This window comes from Mustelus asterias, chromosome 21 (genome assembly GCF_964213995.1).
Source record: "Mustelus asterias chromosome 21, sMusAst1.hap1.1, whole genome shotgun sequence".
Classification (NCBI taxonomy): domain Eukaryota; kingdom Metazoa; phylum Chordata; class Chondrichthyes; order Carcharhiniformes; family Triakidae; genus Mustelus; species Mustelus asterias.
This window is the reverse complement of record NC_135821.1, coordinates 65,744,655-65,764,286: the sequence shown is the minus strand read 5'-3', so window position 1 is coordinate 65,764,286 and position 19,632 is coordinate 65,744,655. Positions and strand designations below refer to the sequence as shown.

General features: G+C 43.6%; 1 protein-coding gene across 1 annotated transcript in view; it reads left to right on the top strand.

Annotated features, from left to right (window-relative positions):
* Positions 1 to 16,943, top strand: part of LOC144508907 (synaptotagmin-like protein 1) — a 61,544-nt gene extending 44,601 nt beyond the window's left edge. The window contains exons 10-13 of the mRNA XM_078237120.1: positions 6,340 to 6,501; positions 11,604 to 11,682; positions 15,078 to 15,177; positions 16,664 to 16,943. Of these exons, the coding sequence (XP_078093246.1) occupies positions 6,340 to 6,501; positions 11,604 to 11,682; positions 15,078 to 15,177; positions 16,664 to 16,943 (621 nt within the window). The remainder of the gene's footprint in view (positions 1 to 6,339; positions 6,502 to 11,603; positions 11,683 to 15,077; positions 15,178 to 16,663) is intronic.
* The last annotated feature ends 2,689 nt before the right edge of the window (positions 16,944 to 19,632 follow it).

The window sequence follows — 19,632 nt, the reverse complement described above, 5'->3', positions numbered from 1 at the left end:
TGTGACTATCTCTCTATACATGCTATCCACGTATAGGGAGGGAGGGTCATGCCCAAGCACAGTCCCTGACACTGCCTGGGCAGTGCAAGGGGGCTTTGTTCCATGGGGGGGGGGGGGGTGTCCGTGTGGGGGGGTGTTACATGGGGGGAGTGGGGAGGTTCTATTCTTCACTTTCTGTATTAAAAAGAGCGCCCCGATCTTTTAGAACCCAAGTTACTCACGGGGCAGGCTCAATCAGACCCCGCCCTGTCAGTGTGATATCATGAGATCCATCCTTTGTTTTAATACTAAGTCCCTAATGATATGATGGAGAAAGCCACTGCTGGGGCTGACAGTTTCCTTGCCATTATTTCTGTCCACTGCCACACTCTATATTTTTTTTAAAAAAGAGAAAATACTGCGTCATGTTTCACACAGTAAGAGGTTTAACAAAACCAGGTTAAAGTCCAACAGGTTTATTTGGTAGCAAAAGCCACAAGCTTTCGGAGCCTTAAGCCCCTTCTTCAGGTGAGTGGTGTTTAACCTGGTGTTGTTAAACTACCAGGCGGCACGGTAGCACAGTGGTTAGCACTGCTGCTTCACAGCTCCAGGGACCTGGGTTCGATTCCCGGCTCGGGTGACTGCCTGTGTGGAGTTTGCGCATTCTCCTCGTGGGTTTCCTCCGGGTGCTCCGGGATCCTCCCACAGTCCAAAGATGTGCTGGTTAGGTTGATTGGCCATTGTAAAATTGCCCCTTAGTGTCCTGAGGTTTGTAGATTAGAGGGATTAGCGGGTAAAAATATGTAGGGATATGGGAGTAGGGCCTGGGTGGGATTGTGGTCGGTGCAGACCCGATGGGCCGAATGGCCTCTTCCTGCACTGTAGGGTTTCTATGATTTCTTACTGTGTTTACCCTAGTCCAATGCCGGCATCTCCACATCATGTTTCACAAACATGTTCGCATTTTCTGCAGATAACTGGCGGAATAGATAAGGGGGAACTAGTAACTGTGATGTAATTGGATGTTCAGAATGCTTTCAATAAGGTCCCACTTGTTCCTTACAACCACCCCAAAGAAAATCACTTAAAGTTATTTTGCATCTCTCCTATAGAGTGGGAATAAATGGTTCTTTTTCAGGTTGGTAGGCTGTGATTAGTAGGGTGTCTCGAGGATCATTTATTGAATTCATTTTTTTGGACTTGAGCGCTGTTGGCTGGGCCAGCATTTACTGCCCGTCCCTGACAGCCTGCCATTTCAGAGGGCATTTGAGAGTCAACCAACCACATTGCTGTGGCTCTGGAGTCACATGTAGGCCAGACCAGATGAGGACAGCAGATTCTTTCCCTAAAGGACATTAGTGAACCAGATAGGTTTTCCCAACAATGGTTTCATGGTCATCATTGGATATTTAATTCCAGATTTTTGTTGAATTCAAATTTCATCGTCTGCTGTGGCGGGAATTTAACCCAGGTCCCCAGATCTTCCTCTGGGTCTCTGGATTACTCATCCAGTGACAGTCCCACTGCGCCACTTCCTCCCCCGTATATTTACAATCTATATCAATGATTTGGATCGGGGTACCAAATGTAATATTTTATATTTTGCTGATGTAAAACTGGATGAGAATGTGAGCTGTGCAGAGGATGCAAACATACTTCAAGAAGATTTAGACAGGCTAAGTGAATGGACAAAAACATGGCAGATGGAATATAATATAGAAAACTGTGAAGTTATCCACTTGGTGAAAAAAATAGAAGGACAGAATATTTCTTAAACGGTGAGAGATAGCTGTCCTTCATGAGGCACCGAAAGCTAACATGCAGGTGCAGCAACAATTAGGAAGGCAAATGATACGTTGGCCTTTATTGCATGAGGACATCAAAACAGGAGTTAATATATTGCTGTAGTTGTACAGAGCCTTGGTGAGACCACATCTGGAGTACTGTTCTCCTTTCCGAAAGATGTCCTTGCCATGGAGGGAATGAAACAAAGGTTTACAGGACTGATTCCTGTGATGGCAGGATTGTGCTATGAGGAGATTGAGAAAACTGAACTTGTATTCTCCAGAGTTTAGAAGAATGAGAAGTGGTTTCATTGGAACATACAAAATTCTTCCAGGGCTTAACAAGGGATGTTCCCCTGGCTGGGGACCGAGAACCAGGAGACACAGGGTGGGATTTTACAGCCTCACTCGTCTCAACCATGAAATCCCACCCGAGGTCAATGGAGCTTCACCCACTCTGCCCCTCGCCCACTCTGATTCCCGTGGCAGACGGGGTGGTAAAGTTCCAGCGATAGTCTCAGAATAAGGGGTAGGCCATTTAGGACTGAAATGAGGAGGAATGTTTTCACTCAGAGACTGGCAAATCTTTAATTTTCTACTCCAGAGGACTTTGGAGACTCAGCTGACGAATATGTTAGAAATAGAGATTGATTGATTTCTAGGAATTAAAGACATCAATGGATATGGGGGGTGGTGCTGGAAAATAGCACTGAGGAAGCAGATCGAGGTCAAATGGCACAGCAGGCTCAAGAGGCCAAATGGCTTACTCCTGCTGCTATTTCCTATGTCACAATGTTCATGCTGCTACAATGCAGTGGTAACATGCGTTGAATTTTCCACTAATAGGATGTTATCATCAGTCCAAAAAGACGTTCTGCCTATTGCACAATTGAGCAACTTGTGCATGACTTTCAGTCTAGGCGCAATGCCAGGTACTTAATCTGTACATCCCAATCATTGGCAGATCAAATCAAGCAATATGTTCCTTCACTGTTTGTAATAGAGTACAATCTGAACTCAATTAGCCCATATTTGCAAAACCCAAAACAAAATGCCTACTGTCAGATATGATTCTATGATTGAGCAGTTGAACCACTGAGTGCTCTAACAGCTACACCAACAACCAATATAAGATAATTGGCCAAGTTCGTAATGTGGCTCATTTACACTAGCTGGAAACAACATACATTCAAATGCAGCGATCCATTCTCTGCAAACAAAAGGAATATATCAAAGCCTTTTGCCTGTTTTGAATTACTCAGAAGCATGAGGGGCCTATAGTTCCCCATTGCTTTCTCCATGGCAATGCCTCGGATTGCCAACCAATCTCCCTTTCTCCTGTGGTAACAACTGTGATCATTTGAAATTTGGTATTCTTGAGCTTGTACTAAATAACGCAATACAAAAACAGCAACATGTCTCTCTTCAACATCTTTGCCTTTGTTCCTCCTGATTTGACTATTCCAATGCCTTCCTGTTGATTCTTCCATGAAATCCTGCTATTTTCCTATGTTAGGGGCACTGTAAAAATGTAAGTTGTTGCCATTAGTATCAAATATGTACTGATGCAACTCAACATAGATATCATATACATTGACACATACCTTAATTTACATCATTTTTACTGAGACATCCTGACATCATCTATATGCTGACACACACATCTACTACATATGCTATATTAACCCTGGCGTATACACATCTACACCATATGTACCATGACATGTACAAATATATCTTCTATACTTTGACACATACACAGAGTGGCGTGGTGGCACTGCGTCACAGCACCAAGGACCTGGGTTTGATTCCCGGTTTGGGTCATTGTCTGTGCAGACATTCTTCCTGTGTCTGTGGGTTTCCTCCGGGTGCTGTGGTTTCCTCCTGAAAGACATGCTGGTTGGGTACATTGGCTATGCTAAATTCTCCCTCAGTGTACCCGAACAGGCGCCAGAGTGTGGCGACTAGGGGATTTTCACAGAAACTTCATTGCAGTGTTAATATACACCTACTTGTGACACAAATAAATAAGCATATGTATCTTGACACTAGTGCATAAACACAAACCCTGACACATCCAGGAATACAGGTGTAACCTCCTGTAACCATATACACTGAAGCATGTATAAGAACTAGGAGCAGGAGTAGGCCATCTGGCCCCTCGAATCTGCTCCGCCATTCTATAAGATCATGGCTGATCTTTTCCTGAATACAGCTCCACTTATCCGCCCACTCACCATAACCCTTTTTCCTTTACTGTTCAAAAATTTATCTGTCCTTGCCTTAAAAACATTCAATGAGGTAGCCTCAACTGCTTCACTGAGCAGGGAATTCCACAGATTCACAACCCTTTGTGTGAAGAAGTTCCTCCTCAACTCGGTCCTAAATCTGCTTCCCCTTATTTTGAGGCCTTGCCCCCTAGTTCTAGTTTCACCCGCCAGTGGAAACAACTTCCCTGCTTCTATCTTATCTATTCCCTTCACAATCTTGTATGTTTCTATAAGATCTCCCCTCATTCTTCTGAATTCCAATGAGTATAGCCCCAATCTATTCAATCTCTCCTCGTAAGCCAACGCTCTCAACTCTGGAATCAACCTAGTGAATCTCCTCTGCATCCACTCCAGTGCCAGTATATCCTTTCTCAAGTAAGGAGACCAAAACTGTACACAGTACTCCAGGTGTGGCCTCACCAGTACCTTATACGGCTGCAACATAATCTTGCTGTTTTTAAACTCCATCCCTCTAGCAATAAAGGACAAAATTCAATTTGCCTTCTTAATTACTTGCTGCACCTGCAAACCAGCTCCTTGAGATTCCTACACAAGGATACCCAGGTCCCACTGCACAGCAGCATGCTGCAATTTTTTACCATTTAAATAATAGTCCATTTTGCTGTTATTCCTACCAAAATAGATGACCTCACATTTGCCAACATTGTACTCCATCTGCCAGACCTTCGCCCACTCACTTAGACTGTCTATATCCCTTTGCAGACTTTCAGCGTCCTCTGAACACTGCTCTGCTACCCATCTTAGTGTCATCTGCGAATTTTGACACACTACACTTGGTCCCCAACTCCAAATCATCAATGTAAATCGTAAACAATTGCAGTCCCAACACTGATCCCTGAGGCACACCACTAGACACTGATCGCCAGCCAGAAAAATACCCATTTATCCCCACTTTTTGCTTTCTGTTAGTTAACCAATCCTCTATCCATGCTAATACATTACCCGTAACACTGCACCTTTATCTTATAGCAGTCTTTGGTGCGGCACCTTGTCAAATGCCTTCTGGAAATCCAGATACACCACATCCACAGGTTCCCCATTGTCCACTACACATGTAATGTTCTCAAAGAATTCTACCACATTAGTCAAACATGACCTTCCCTTCGTGAACCCAAGTTGCGTCTTACCAATGTGACAATTTATATCCAGATGTCTCACTATTTCTTCCTTGATGATAGATTCAAGCATTTTCCCTACTACAGAAGTTAAGCTAACAGGCCTATAGTTACCCGCCTTTTGTCTACCTCCTTTTTAAAACTGTAGCGTCACATTTACTGTTTTCCAATCTGCGGGAACCACTCCAGAGTCCAGCGAATTTTGGTAAATTACCATTAATGCATTTGCTATTTCTCCCGCCATGTCTTTTAGTACCCTGGGATGCATTCCATCAGGACCAGGAGACTTGTCTACCTTTAGCCCCATTAACTTGCCCAACACTACCCTTTTGTGATAATGAAAGTTTCTAGGTCCTCACCTACCGTAGCCTTCCTGTCATCAATTTTTGGAATGTTATTTGTGTCTTCCACTGTGAAGACCAACACACAATACTTGTTCAATGCCTCAGCCATTTTCTCATTTCCAGTTATTACATCCCCCTTCTCATCCTCTAAAGGACCAATGTTTACTTCAGCCACTCTTTTTCGTTTTATATATTTGTAGAAACTTTTGCTATCTGTTTTTATATTCTGAGCTAGTTTACTTTCATAATCCATCTTACTTTTGTTTATAGCTTTTTTTGTGGCTTTCTGCTGACCTTTAAAGATTTTCCAATCCTCTAGGTTCCCACTAATCTTTGCCACTTTGTATGCATTTTCTTTCAATTTGATACCCTCCTTTATTTCCTTAGATATAGTTCTGCTCTAGCTCAGGCGTTCATCAATCCATTTAATCTGCTTGCGAACCATCGCACCGTACCTTTTTAAAAATTCATTCATGAGATAAGGATGTTGCTGGCTAGGCCAGTATTTATTGCCCATCCCTAGTTGCGCTTCAGAAGATGATGGTGAGCTGCCTTCTTGAACCGCTGCAGTCCCTGAAGTACAGGTGCACCCACAGTGCTGTTAGGGAGGGAATTCTAGAATTTTGACCCAGTGACAGTGCAGTAACATCAATATATTTCCAAGTCAGGATGGTGAGTGACATGGAGGGTAATATGCATGTAGTGGTGTTACCAGGTATCTGCTGCCCATGTCCTTCTAGGTTGTAGTGGTTGTAGGTTTGGGAGGTTAATCAGAGAGCCTGTTTTTGGGAAAATGCCTTCACTCACCCTCTGTTTTTTGTTAAAGTACAAACTGGAGAAAGATGAGCTGAAGAGTCGGACTCTGAATCTCTCTGTGTGGCACAGTGATCATTTTGGGCGCAACCTCTTCCTGGGTGAGGTGGAGACCCCACTTGAAATATGGGATTGGAGCAATACCAAACCTACATCCTATGTCCTACAGCCACGGGTAAGATATTGTGACTGTCCTGCACACATTTACCTGCAGAATAATTATAATACACCTTATAACTGTGTACACTGTTATATCTGCAATATAGGGACTAAGAAACGGCCATTCTTTGCCAAAAAAGCTGCTCCTTCCAACAGAGCAGGCATGATGTGCACTGTCATGGGATATCCTGATGGTGATTGATCTTGAGCTTGCACATTGTACAGCAGTTCATTTTCATATTCTTAGGTAATATTCTTGATCTGAGTATTAAACATGTTAGAGAAAATGTTCCAATAGGTTAAAGCAAAAGTGAATGTGATTAATTGGAATCATGGAAAATAGTATGGTATTTGATTTATGCTCATTTAGTGACTTGTCCCATTTAGTAATTTTGTTTGTAGTGCAAAGACAGTCAGTAGTTCAGTTAAGTATAAATGGCCCAACTTTTTCTGCAAAAGTGAGATTGGTGATGAAACTACCTTCCACCATCCAAGCAGTCAATTTTAATGATCACTCACACCCAATTTCCTGCAGTTCTAATCATTGTGGCATATTCAGATAAAAGGGAAGGGTTTTATAATGATCCATTCCAATACGTGATGCGATTAAGTCTCTCTTGCTATAAATTCACAAAAATATAATTAACACTGAAAGAATTAGTCAAATCTAGTTGTATATCCATATTGCAAAAATAAATTGTTTTTATTGCCACAAATAATGCTGGAATCACCTTCAGTTTAAACTTCATTTGAATCTATTCAGAGTTCTGCTTCTCGCACAACTCCAAGAAAGAAAACCATGCATCAGTCAGCTGCATTTCTGCCTCTGAGTTAGAAGGTTGTGGATTCAAGTTCCACTCCAAAAGCTGAGTACAGAATTCTAGGCTGATACTCCAGAGCAATGCTGAGGGAGTATTGAACTGTTGGAGGATGAGACTGATCTGCCTTCTCAGGTGAATGTAGGAAAAGCTGGAAGTGTCCTGGCCAATATTTATCTCTCTATCAGCATCACAAAAGGATTATCTAGTCATTATCACATTGCTGTTTGTAGGAGCCTGCTATCTGCAAATTGGCTGCTGTGTTTCCGAAATTATAACGGTGACTAGATGTCCAAAGTACTTTGTTGGCTGAGTCTTTCTATCCACATCAAAGTTTCTGCTGATACATCACATGGTTTAAAAAAAAGTATATGCAGTGAAATTCCAGGGAGGGATATCAGTATTCATATACCTCACACCCACTGAGTCCAGTGTTCATATTTCAATCAAAGAATCTTATTGCATAGAAGGAGTTCATTATGTCACCATCTGCTCTTTGTGTTATGGTTCAGATCAGAAACTCCAAAGTGTTTTCTGGATCATAATTTTTGCATATTGAATTTGGCTAGGATAAGCATGATATGTTTCATTTCAGATATGATTCAAATGACCCACTAGGGAGTTTTATCAAACAACATTTATTTAAGAATATAATTAACATGTATAGTAAGAAAATTAGCAAGAACTTTTATCAATTACAAACAAGAAACGAAACAAAACCACTATAATATATAACCCTTTAACAAATATCTAATGTGTTCCAATCAAACTAATCCCATAGACAAAAGAACATTTTCAATGTTTTAACACAGCAAAGACTAATGCTCACATGATACTGGACTTGAGTCCTTTGGATGAATGCTGTGGGTCTCCTGATACGCAGAACCATTTGGAGTCCGAACAACAGGGAGAGACTCTGGTCAAACCACCAGCAGCAGATTCTCCCCTTCAGAAAGGCAGGACCTTGCTTTCAGATAACCAGCAGGATTTCCAAACAAAACAGGGAGAGAGAGAGAAACTCTTCTTTCCAGCTTGCTGTCCCTTCTAAAACACAACTCTAACTGCAGCCAAACAGAAAATGAAACCTTAAACTCACTGGAAAGGGAAAATAAAACTGTCCAATAACACATGACCATCCTCCGAACAAGGCAGGATCATAAAACAACCCAGAGTTAAAATAAACAGATCCCATTTAAGCTATTGAAGTAGCAATAAAAGAACCCCTCGTAGACAACTCGACAGCAATGAAACCAAACTGAAAAAGGTCTGCTTACAATTGCAGAGAACAGAATTTTTTTTTAAAAACCTTTCTTAAAAATACACTAACGTCATAGTTGCAAGAGCTGTCCAAAAAGGCCTACTTCCCAGCTCTTTCCCATTAGCCCATCATTTGTTTCCACTTCAAGCATTCATCTAATTCGTTTTTGGAAGTAATTGTAGGGGATGATTTTGAGCCTGCACTTTCCGTCTGAGGGAATGGCGGTGCTGGCACATTTCAAAGTTCCAATCTTACCAGCCCCTCACTGGTAGAGTGTCATGAAATATGCCATGGGACTGCAGAAAGCTCATTTGAATACATTAGCATGTCATTAGCAAGCACTCTCTCCAGGACATGTCTCCTCACCGGATATTCAGCAGGCGCCATAATGATGCCACGCGATGCCATTTACAACAAGTCTACATAAGCATTGTTGTAGGTAAATAATACCTCTGAGATAGTTAGTAAGTCAAGGTACAGTGAGCTTTATTCTCAAAAGCTTTCGGGAGAGACCTGGCACCTTAACAGCGGTTCACCAGATCTCTCACTGAACACAAGAAGAGTGGACATTTGTACATTATGGCTCCCAGCACCAGTCACGACGCAAACACTGGTCTGGTCATGAATCAAAGATACATTTACAGCTTCTGGTCACAAAGTAAACTCCGGTTTCCTGCTCTTCCGCGGTTTCCCCTTTGAAGTTACCGGCGCAATTGCAGCTGTCCCAGCAGGGAGTCTTCCTGTCAAATGGCTGTATCGCACTCCACATCATGTAATTATTTTCTTTCCTCAAACCACACACAAGCTTGTAGGAAAGGTAAGACTTTACAATTAACATTCACATTTATTCTTATAACGATAGATAGTCAGAGTTTAAAGAATGAATAACTTGTATTAATGTCAGGAGTAGTATAAACAAGGGGAGATTAGCCATAATGAAGGGTTATGTTTGTGATACATTCTAGGTACAAAATCGATTAACCCTTTAGGTACAAAATACATTGAGTACAAAAAAACAGTAACCCTTTCCCTTCTTCAGCATGAACCTGGCGCCTTCCCCTCTGAGGAAGATTTTGGAGGTGGGCATTCAGGTAGCCAGCATCCTTCGCAGTGTGCACTGCTCAGGGGACATTGGAGAGGACTTGGAGGGGGAGGGGGGTGTATAGATAAGTTCAACTTGGGTTTAAGGATGGGCGTCCCAGAATCGCAATTTTGGGGAGAGGGGTCAGTAGGCCTTAGCTTCCCTTTGGGCATGGTGGCACAGTGGTTAGCACTGCTGCCTCACAGTGCCAGGGACCCAGGTTCAATTCCAGCTTTGGGTGACTGACTGTGAGAAGTTTGCATATTCTCCCCGTGTCTGCGCGGGTTTCCTCCGGTTTCCCCACAGTCCAAAGATGTGCAGATTAGGTGGATTGGCCATGTTAAATTGCCCATTAGTGTTCCAAGATGCGTAGGTTAGATGTGTTAGCCATGGTGGAGGTGAGATATTCTGTCGGAGAGTCAGTACAGACCCAATGACCTCCTTCTGTACTGTAGGGACTTTGATTCATGTTGGAGCGCCACTTGCTTTAAAAAGTTTGTGAAGGCTGGTATGCAGGCAGCACTTCCCATTGTCCTCCTTCCTGGATTCCTGTCCACATCACAGCTGAGGGAGTGCCCTTCCTTAGGGGCAGTTGCGAGGCACTGGGTGAGCGCGGTGGTTCTCCCAAGCTTGGTGGCATGAACAGACAGGGTGGAGGCTCTGTGAGTGAACAAAGTGAAATTTATTGCCAAACATTCAAAACAAAATGGTGACCTATCTACACTAGTGCCTATATTCACCCTAGCCACTAAATGCCTACAGTTTCTTAATCTTCCTGAAACTCCCACTATGTCCAGCTGTATCCCCAGGATCCACAACTGAAGTTGAGGTGGCCTACTGACCTCCATGCCCTTTTATCTGAGATGACCTTGGCAGATGTCCCCTGGTGGTCGGGACCTTGACAAGTGGGGGGTGACAGGCGTGAGATGGGCGAGAGCCATCCAGGATTTCCTGGCCAGAGGGCCCTCGGCTGTACTGCCACTCTTCCTTTTCAGTTCCCAGGGGCCTCTGCTCTACCATGGTATAGAGGGGCAGCTGGAGTGAGATACAGAAGCCCCATTGTCCTCTGGCACTGACACTTGTGGATTCCCACCAATGCCTGCACCAGGCAGTCGAAGCCCTGCACCATAGTGCAGACATCTCTTGCCACATCCTGCACCAAGGTCTCCACTGCAGACGCCACCTCGCAGTGTTGACCTCAGTGAAATTTCCCTGATGGCAGTGGGAAGCTGTCCTGGCACAGGTCCCCGCTATTTATCAGCCTTTCTTCCCTGTCACCCATGGGCTGCCAAAATTCATCCGTAGGTATTTGAATATCTTACCCTTTCTATTGGTAAGGCTCAACAGGCCAGACATCTGCGGAGAGTAAAACAGAGGTAAGTAGACCCAATTTGAACTTTCTATAAGTGAATAGGTTTTGAGTGAGTTGAACATTTCAGGTCAGTGACTTTTTGGCAAAACCTATATGTATCTCTGTGGTTTTACAATCTAATCCCCTCCAGATCCATGTAAATAAATTGTTTGCTGACAACAGCCTGCAAATGGACAAAAATATTCCAAAAAACAGGTAGGATTTGTCCTAAATTTTCCTTTCCACATGTTTTGATAGAAACCCATCCATTTTTATTTTGTTAAATTTCCCATTATCCTTCTGCAGGGTGCAAGTTTGCAATAACCTGCTAGGTAATGGAACAGACAATGCAGCTCAGCTTAGCTCGTTGCCACCCAGGTATACGTGTGCGTGTTGGGCTCTTGCTTCCTATCACCATCTCCACCACTGACCTTGTCTCAAGATTCAAATCTATCTATCTGCACGCCCACTTGCTAAAATCTTCCATTGTCGGGTTGCCCTCATCTAAAACTGTCCGAGGCTGAGCCACACTGTCTTTCCCCATACTGTTATGTGAAGTGTAAACAATAATAGATGTGGAAATAAAGTATGTGCATCTACTCCTGTACAGATTCCTACGCCACCAAACGTGATCCGAAGCAAAAGTCAGCTGTGCTTGTTGCTGAAATTCATCCCAGCGGGAACACACGGTACGTTCAGTCACATCATCGAAACATAAAAAATAGGAGCAGGATTAAGTCATTCGGCCATCAGACCTGTTCTATCATTCAATATGATCCAAGGTTGATCCTTTATCTCAACGCATACTCCTGTGCTCTCCCCGTACCCTTTTTTCACACCCACACTGCTTTTTACCTTTTGGGGAATAGTGAGAGAAGTAGTGGATGGATTCCAGAGCTGGTTATCAGCCCATTGATCCATGTTAGCAATGCTCCTTGGTGGCCAACAAGTTCTGGTTTTGGACTTGGACCCAGAAATTCTTATCCAGTGGTTGAGGCACTTCACCACAAGACCTCCTATGCCCCATGATGCTTTTAGAGTCTTGAAATCTATTTCCTCCTTAAATATATTCAGTAACTTGGCCTCTACAGCCTTCTGTGGTAGAGAATTCCACAGGTTCGCCAGCCTCTGAATGAAAGTATTTCACTTCATCTCACTCCTCTGAATTAAGATGTTCCACTTCATCTCGCTCCTAAATGGCCTACCCGGTATCCTGAGACTGTGACCCCCTTGTTCTCCACCCCCAGCCAGCGGAAATATCAACCCTGCATCCAATCTGCCCAGCCCTGGCAAAATGCTTTTCAGTTACAATCATAACACAAGAAATAAGAGCAGGAGTAGGCCATTGTACTCGACGAGCACACCTTGAGCCATATGTACCATTCAGTAAAAACAAGATTGATCATCTACCTCAATTCTACTCTTCCCCCCATCCCCTGGATCCCCATAGTCTTTGATTCCTTCATTATTCAAAATGTATCAACTTTATTCTTGAAAGAATCATAAAATCCCTACAATGCAAAAGGAGGCCGTTTGGCCCATCGAGCCCGCACCAACAACAATCCCACTCAGGACCTATCTCCATAACCCCACGTATTTACCCACTAATCCCCCTGACATTAAGCGGCAATTTTGCATGCCCAATCAACCTAACCCCCACGTCTTTGGATTGTGGGAGGAAACCGGAGCACCCGGAGGAGACCCATGTAGACACGGGGAGAATGTGCAAAACTCCACACAGACAGTTCCCGAGGCCGGAATTGAACCCGGGTTCCTGGCGCTGTGAGGCAGCAGTGTTCACCACTGTGCTACCTTGGCACTCAATGACTAAACATCCACCACTCTGAAAATTTAGAGATTGACTACCCACTGAGTGAAGAAATTTTTCTTTATCTCAGCCCTAAATGGCCACCCCCATATCTTGAAAATCTGGGCGGGATCTTGAGCTCACTCTCACTGTCCTTGAGAATGTCAGCGGGGGCTCAAGATGCAGCGAAATCCGCAAGTCACGGATCTCGCCAGTGAGATTGTGACTTGCCACCTCTCATATTAACACACCCCCTCACCGTATATTGACACCGCCCCCCCCCCCCGGCGCGGTATATCCACGCAACATTGATGTGATGTCGCATTGGTGCAGTTTACAACAGTTTCACCCAGATGTGAACCTGTCATGGAAATTCCCTGGGGGTGTGAAGGGGAGAGGAACATGGCCAGGCAGGTTGGCACTGCCAGGTCAGTATGGTGCTAACTTGGCAGTGCCAATTTGTGCCGAGGTAGACACCGGGGGAACCTCGGGGGAAGTCGAATCTGACAAGGGGGTGGATGCTGACTCCAATCAGTGGGATGGGTGGGGGGAGCCCCTGAAACCCTTCATGGTGGGCTAGAGGAGAAGTTTATTCATGTTCTGATCGGGGCGCCCTTCAAACATGGCGACCCAATCACAGTGTAGCCGAGATTGCAAGTTGACAATCATAGAATGGTTACAGCACAGAAGAAGGCTATTCAGCCCACCATGTACTGCCATCTTTCTGCAAGAAAATTCAGCTTGTCCCACTCCGCTGCCTTTTCCTGTCTTTCCGCAATTTTTCTCGCTTCAGATCCTCATTCAATTTCCTTTTGAAAGCTACAATTGAATCTGCTGCCACCACATTCTCAGCAATGAATTCCTGATCCTAACCATTTGCAAATGATCCTTTTAGTTCTATTCTCTGTTTTCCACATATTAACCAATCCTCATTCTGAGGCACACTTCCTGGGCTATATATAAATATAAATATATATATATGTATGTGATTTGTTCACATAAGACTTCAGACCTGCTTTGTCTTTTTTTGTTTACTTGAGCTGACCTTCCAACACCATATCCACTCCATCACCAAGAATGTCTGCCTCCACCTTTGTAACATCATCAGTCTCCATCCCTGCCTCAGCTTGACTGCTGAAACTCTCATCCACGCCTTTATTACCTTCAAACTTGATTATTTCAATCACTGGTCTTCCATCTTCCAGCCTCCGTAAACTTCAGTGAATCCAAAAATCTGGTGCCCATATCCTAACTTGCATCAAATGCCGTTACACAGATAGAAACCTAAAACATAGAAACAGGAGGAGGTGATTTAGGCCCATGAACCTGTTCCACTGTTCAATGAGATACTGCCTGATCTGTGAACAAACTCGCTCTACCCACCTTTGCCCCATATCCCTTAATAATTTTTCTTATATTGAATTGAATAGAATATACGCCACAAAAACAAGCTAATTGTCCAACTAATCTGTGCTGGTGGTTATACAGCACACTTCTCCTCTCATCTGCCTTATTTCAACACTTCTGCATATCTTTCTGTTCCCTTTTCTCTCATGTACTTTTCTAGCTTCCTTTCATCAAGTTTATTCACCCATCACTTTTGCATTCACTGACGTACGGTCCAGCAATGTTTTGATCTTAAAATTTTTATCCTCATGTTCAAGTTTCTCCAAGGTCACCCATCCCTATCAATGTAGCCTTCTCATACCCTAAAATCCTCTGATAACTCTGCACTCCTCCAATTCTGGCCTCTTGTGCATCTCTTTGTCTCACCAATAGCCATGTCATCTAGGTTTTCTTTACTCTTTCATGGGATATGGACATCACTGACAAGGTCAGCATTTATTGCCCTTGAGAAGGTGGTGATGAGCTACCTTCTTGTATTGCTGAGGACCACGTGGTGTAGGTACATCCATAGTATTGTTAGAGAGTAAGGTCCTCAGCTCTACCATTCTTCCCCTCTTCGCCTCCCCACTTTCAAGATAGTAATTTAAAAGTACCTACATCATTGGCCAAGTTTTTTGGTCATTTCTCCTTCTATGGCTTGGTGTCAAAATTTGTTTGACTTCTGCTCTTGGGAAATTCTTTGGAACATTTTATTATGTTAAAGCCACTACATAAATGCAAGTAGTTGTTTGTTGTATTATTGTTCCTTGCATGGAATGGGATCGAGAAGGGTCAGACCTGTCACTCAGATTCTGGGGGAAGGGTGGAGTGGGCTGGTCAGGGATGAGGTAGAGATGAAATTATATCTGACACTCTAATATCCTGCTTTAGATCAGGGGCTGCCTCCCACCGCAGAGCTGCACATCTGGCTAAAAGAAGCACGGAATCTCATCCCAATCCGATCCAAGGATGTCAACTCCTTTGTCAAATGGTAACAAAGTCTTTCATTTCATGGATTTTTTTTCATAGAAATCATAGAAACCCTACAGTGCAGAAGGAGGCCATTCGGCCCATCGAGTCCGCACCGACCACAATCCCACCCAGGCCCCACCCCCACATATTTACCCGCTAATCCCTCTAACCTACACATCCCAGGACTCTAAGGGACAATTTTTAACCTGGCCAATCAACCTAACCCGCACATCTTTGGACTGTGGGAGGAAACCGGAGCACCCGGAGGAAACCCACGCAGACACGAGGAGAATGTGCAAACTCCACACAGACAGTGACCCGAGCCGGGAATCGAACCCGGCACCCTGGAGCTGTGAAGCAGCAGTGCTAACCACTGTGCTACCGTGCCGCCTGGCACGGTAGCACAGTGGTTTTTTTTTACTCTTTCATGGGATGTGGGCAAAACTGGCAAGGCCAGCATTTATTGTCCATCGTTAATTGCCTTCTTCAATCGCTGCAGTCCTTGCATTGTAGATACACCCACAGTGCTGTTAGAGTTCCAATATTTTGACCCATCAACAGTGAAAGAATGGCAATATAGCTCCAAGTCAGGATGGTGAGTATCTTGGAGGGGAGCTTGCAGGAGGTAGTGTTCCCATGCCCTTAGCCATCTAGGTTGTAGAAATCGCAGTTTTGGAAGGTGCTGTCAAAGGAGCTTTGGTGAGTTGCTACAGTGCATGTTGTATATGTTGTACACTGCTGCCACTGTGCATTGCTGGTGGAGGGAGTGAATGTTTATGTTGGTGCTGATAAAGTGGGCCATTTTGTCCTGGATGTTGAGCTTCTTGAATGTTGTTGGAACTGCATTCATTCTGGCAAGTAGAGAGTATTCCATCACATGTACGTCAGAATTCCCAGCTCCCGACCTGCTCTTATAGCCACAGTATTTGTATGGCTAGTCTGGTTCAATTTCTAATCACTAGTAAGTCCCCAGAATGCTGATAGTGGCGGATTCAATGGTATTGTGGAACAATGGAACTGATGTAATTGTGGAATTGATGACTATCTTGATAAAGGAGCTGGGAAAATGGAAGAAAGAAGTTACCTTCTGGTGCACCTGTTGCCACCTGGGCTAAATTCCTGGTGTACCAGAGGGTTTGAGGCTATGCTTTCCACTGTTTCCTTGATCCGAGCAATTGACAGCTGGTCACCCAACATTCTAGTTCCCCTGATTGTCCCACAGCCTTTTGAGGATGCCCATGGACTTCTTCTGAATCCTGACAAATATTATGCTGCATGTACTGAAGCAGATTCGTGGCAACACATAGTGTCCACAACAAGCACTGCTTTTGAGCTGGCATCCCAAATATGCAGTATGACTGAGCTGATATGGCAACATGCAGTGTGACTGAACCAGTGTGCAATATGCAGCATGCTAATGCACAGTGTGGCTGTGATCAGTACTACTGAACTTTGTTTTGAGTGCTGTGTGACTGACTCCTGTACCATTATGCTGTTGTTATCAGTTATATTCTCCCAGATGTCGCTAAGTCCAGCCGACAAAAGACCAGAGTGATAAAGAAGGATTTGAATCCTATCTATAACCACACAATGGTATATGATGGCTTTCAGACAGACGATATGAAGGAGACCTGTGCAGAGATCACTGTCTGGGATCATGATCCCTTTTCCAACCAGCTCCTTGGAGGATTGCGGCTCAGTCTAGGAACAGGTAACAATTATTCCTCTTGGCTGTACATAATAAAAGTTAAAACCATCTTTGGTATGTTTGAGACCTATCTCTAAGGACCACCGTCGTAAAGGCTGAACTACAAATGTGTAAGTGTGGTTGCTTGCTCCCTGCCCATTTATACCTCAAAATTGTAGTTGGGATCCTCCATAGATCATAAGACTCCGACTTGCACGTTAATGTGGCCTTACAGTTGAAATAGGAAAGTATTCGAACCAAGTTGGTGACAGCTGTAATGTCAAATAAATGGGGCGGTACACAACCCAACAGCCACAGATGACATAAATATTCAGCAGAGGTAGGTTTTAAGGACTATTTTAAAAGAGGGAAGATACAAAGAGGCTTAAGGAAGAGAATTCCAGAGCATAAGGCCCTGGCTGCTGAAAGTACCATCAGTAAAATGAAGAAAAATGAGGATGCAGGGTCAGTTCGCTGTAAAATCTGGACTCTATCCCTTGTCATTAAACTCTTTCCTGATTTTTGTGTTGATATTTATCATTCTGACAGAGATGATCTAATAATTGAGCACTACGGTGAGTTTTTAATCCTTTAAGATTGGCAGGCACTATATACTTGCCCTTTTTGTGGCAAACCTTGTTGTCTCTTCTTTGATGAGAAAGACTCCTGTATGGCTATACCTACAAACCTTACGGAAGGTTTGTAGGTATAGCCATACAGGGCCTCACTTTTGGTGAAGAAAAGCCCCTTAGAACTAAGGGTTTCACGTTTGCTTATTATTCTGGGGTTAAATAATCATTAATTGGTTCCTGCAAGGGTACAGACAGCTCTCATTTCATCGAAAAATACTTTGTAATGTATCACAGGTGCTTCTTGTATAGCTGGGGATGGAGGAAGTAGGTTTTGGTACACACCTGAGCGGGGCAAGAAAATCTTTGGCTGGTGAGCCATTTTCTTTGTGTCGATATCCTATATTTCTTTTGGCTGCATAAGCAATCACAGTAGCTATTTTGAAACTTTTCTCCTGGAATGTAGGGTGCATAGATTCTATTAAAAGAAAAAAAATTTGGCTGAAATTCTCCCGTCTTGTCCACCACGGGAATCGTAGCAGGCGAGACAGAATTTGGTGGACCATTCAAAGGTCTGTTGAGCTCAGACGGGAATTTTGGTTTTGGGACATGCGCGGCCAGAAAATCCTGCCCTTTCTCTTTCCTTTAAAGGAGAAAGTTCAGTAAGGTCTCACAACACCAGGTTAAAGTCCAACAGGTATATTTGGAATCACGAGCTTTCGGAGCACTGCTCCTTCATCAGGTGAGTGGAGAGCTATGTTCGCAAACATGGCATATATAGGTAAAGACACAATTGCAAGATAATTACAGATTGGAGTGTGAAGAATGGTTGAAATGCGAGTCTTTACAGGTAATCAAGTATTTATAGGTACAGACAGTGCAAGTGGGGAGAAGGATAATCACGGGTTAAAGAGGTGTGAATTATCTCAAGCCAGGGCCCCAAGACTGTCTGTACCTGTACAGACTTGATTACTTGTAAAGACTCGCATTCCAACCATTTTTCACATTCCAATCTGTAATTATCTTGCAATTGTGTCTTTACCTATATATGCCATGTGTGTGAACCTACCTCTCCACTAACCTGATGAAGGAGCAGTGCTCCAAAAGCTCGTGATTCCAAATAAACCTATTGGACTTGAACTTGGTGTTGTCAGACTTCTTACTGTGCTCACCCCAGTCCAACACCAGCATCTCCACATCAAGAAGAAAGTTGACATAGCTTTGTTGCAGGAAATTCACATTGATGACAAGGAGCACCTGAAATTGAAGGGACTGGGTGGGGCAGGTGATTTGTGCCCCATTCTTGACTCGTAGCCGAGGGATTGTAGTTTTAGTTAATAAGAATTTGCGTTTTAGAGTGGAGCTCTGTACGAAGGATGGGGTTGGGGAATGTATGTGATTGTTGAGGGGCTGCTGTGTGGGGAAAGCATTTCAATAATAAATATCTATGACCCCTCCCTCCAAATTATTTGCTGATTTTGTTACTAATGTCTTTATGGATTTTGCTGAATTCGCATCAACAAATTCCTTCATAGGTGGGAACTTCAATTATCATCTTAATCCTTTGATGAATAAACTTCCCTTAACTAGGAATTCCCCTACTTAACAGCATTAGCATCGATATGTGAGGAAGTGGGATACTTGGATGTTTAAAAAACACTGCATCCTAAAGATAGAGTTAACCTTCTTCTCTGCCTCTCACCATTGTATTACTAGAATTGATTATTTTTCATGCCAAAAACATTGTTACACTCAGTGGACTCCAGCTTCATGGGTCATATTGAGATCTCTGATCACACTCCTGTCTTCCTGGAATTTTTGCTCAAGAGGATTCATAGAATAGAACTCATAGAAACCCTACAGTACAGAAAGAGGCCATTCGGCCCATCGAGTCTGCACCGACCACAATCCCACCCAGACCCTACTCCCATATCCCTACATATTTTACCCACTAATCCCTCTAACCTACGCATCTCAGGACACTAAGGGGCAATTTTAACATGGCCAATCAACCTAACCCGCACATCTTTGGACTGTGGGAGGAAACCGGAGCACCCGGAGGAAACCCACGCAGACACGAGGAGAATGTGCAAACTCCACACAGACAGTGACCCAAGCCGGGAATCGAATTCATCCTCAGTCTAGATCTTGGAAACTTAATGCGTCTCTGCTTAAGGATCATAACTTTATCCTGTACTTTAAGGACGAATTTGATCTC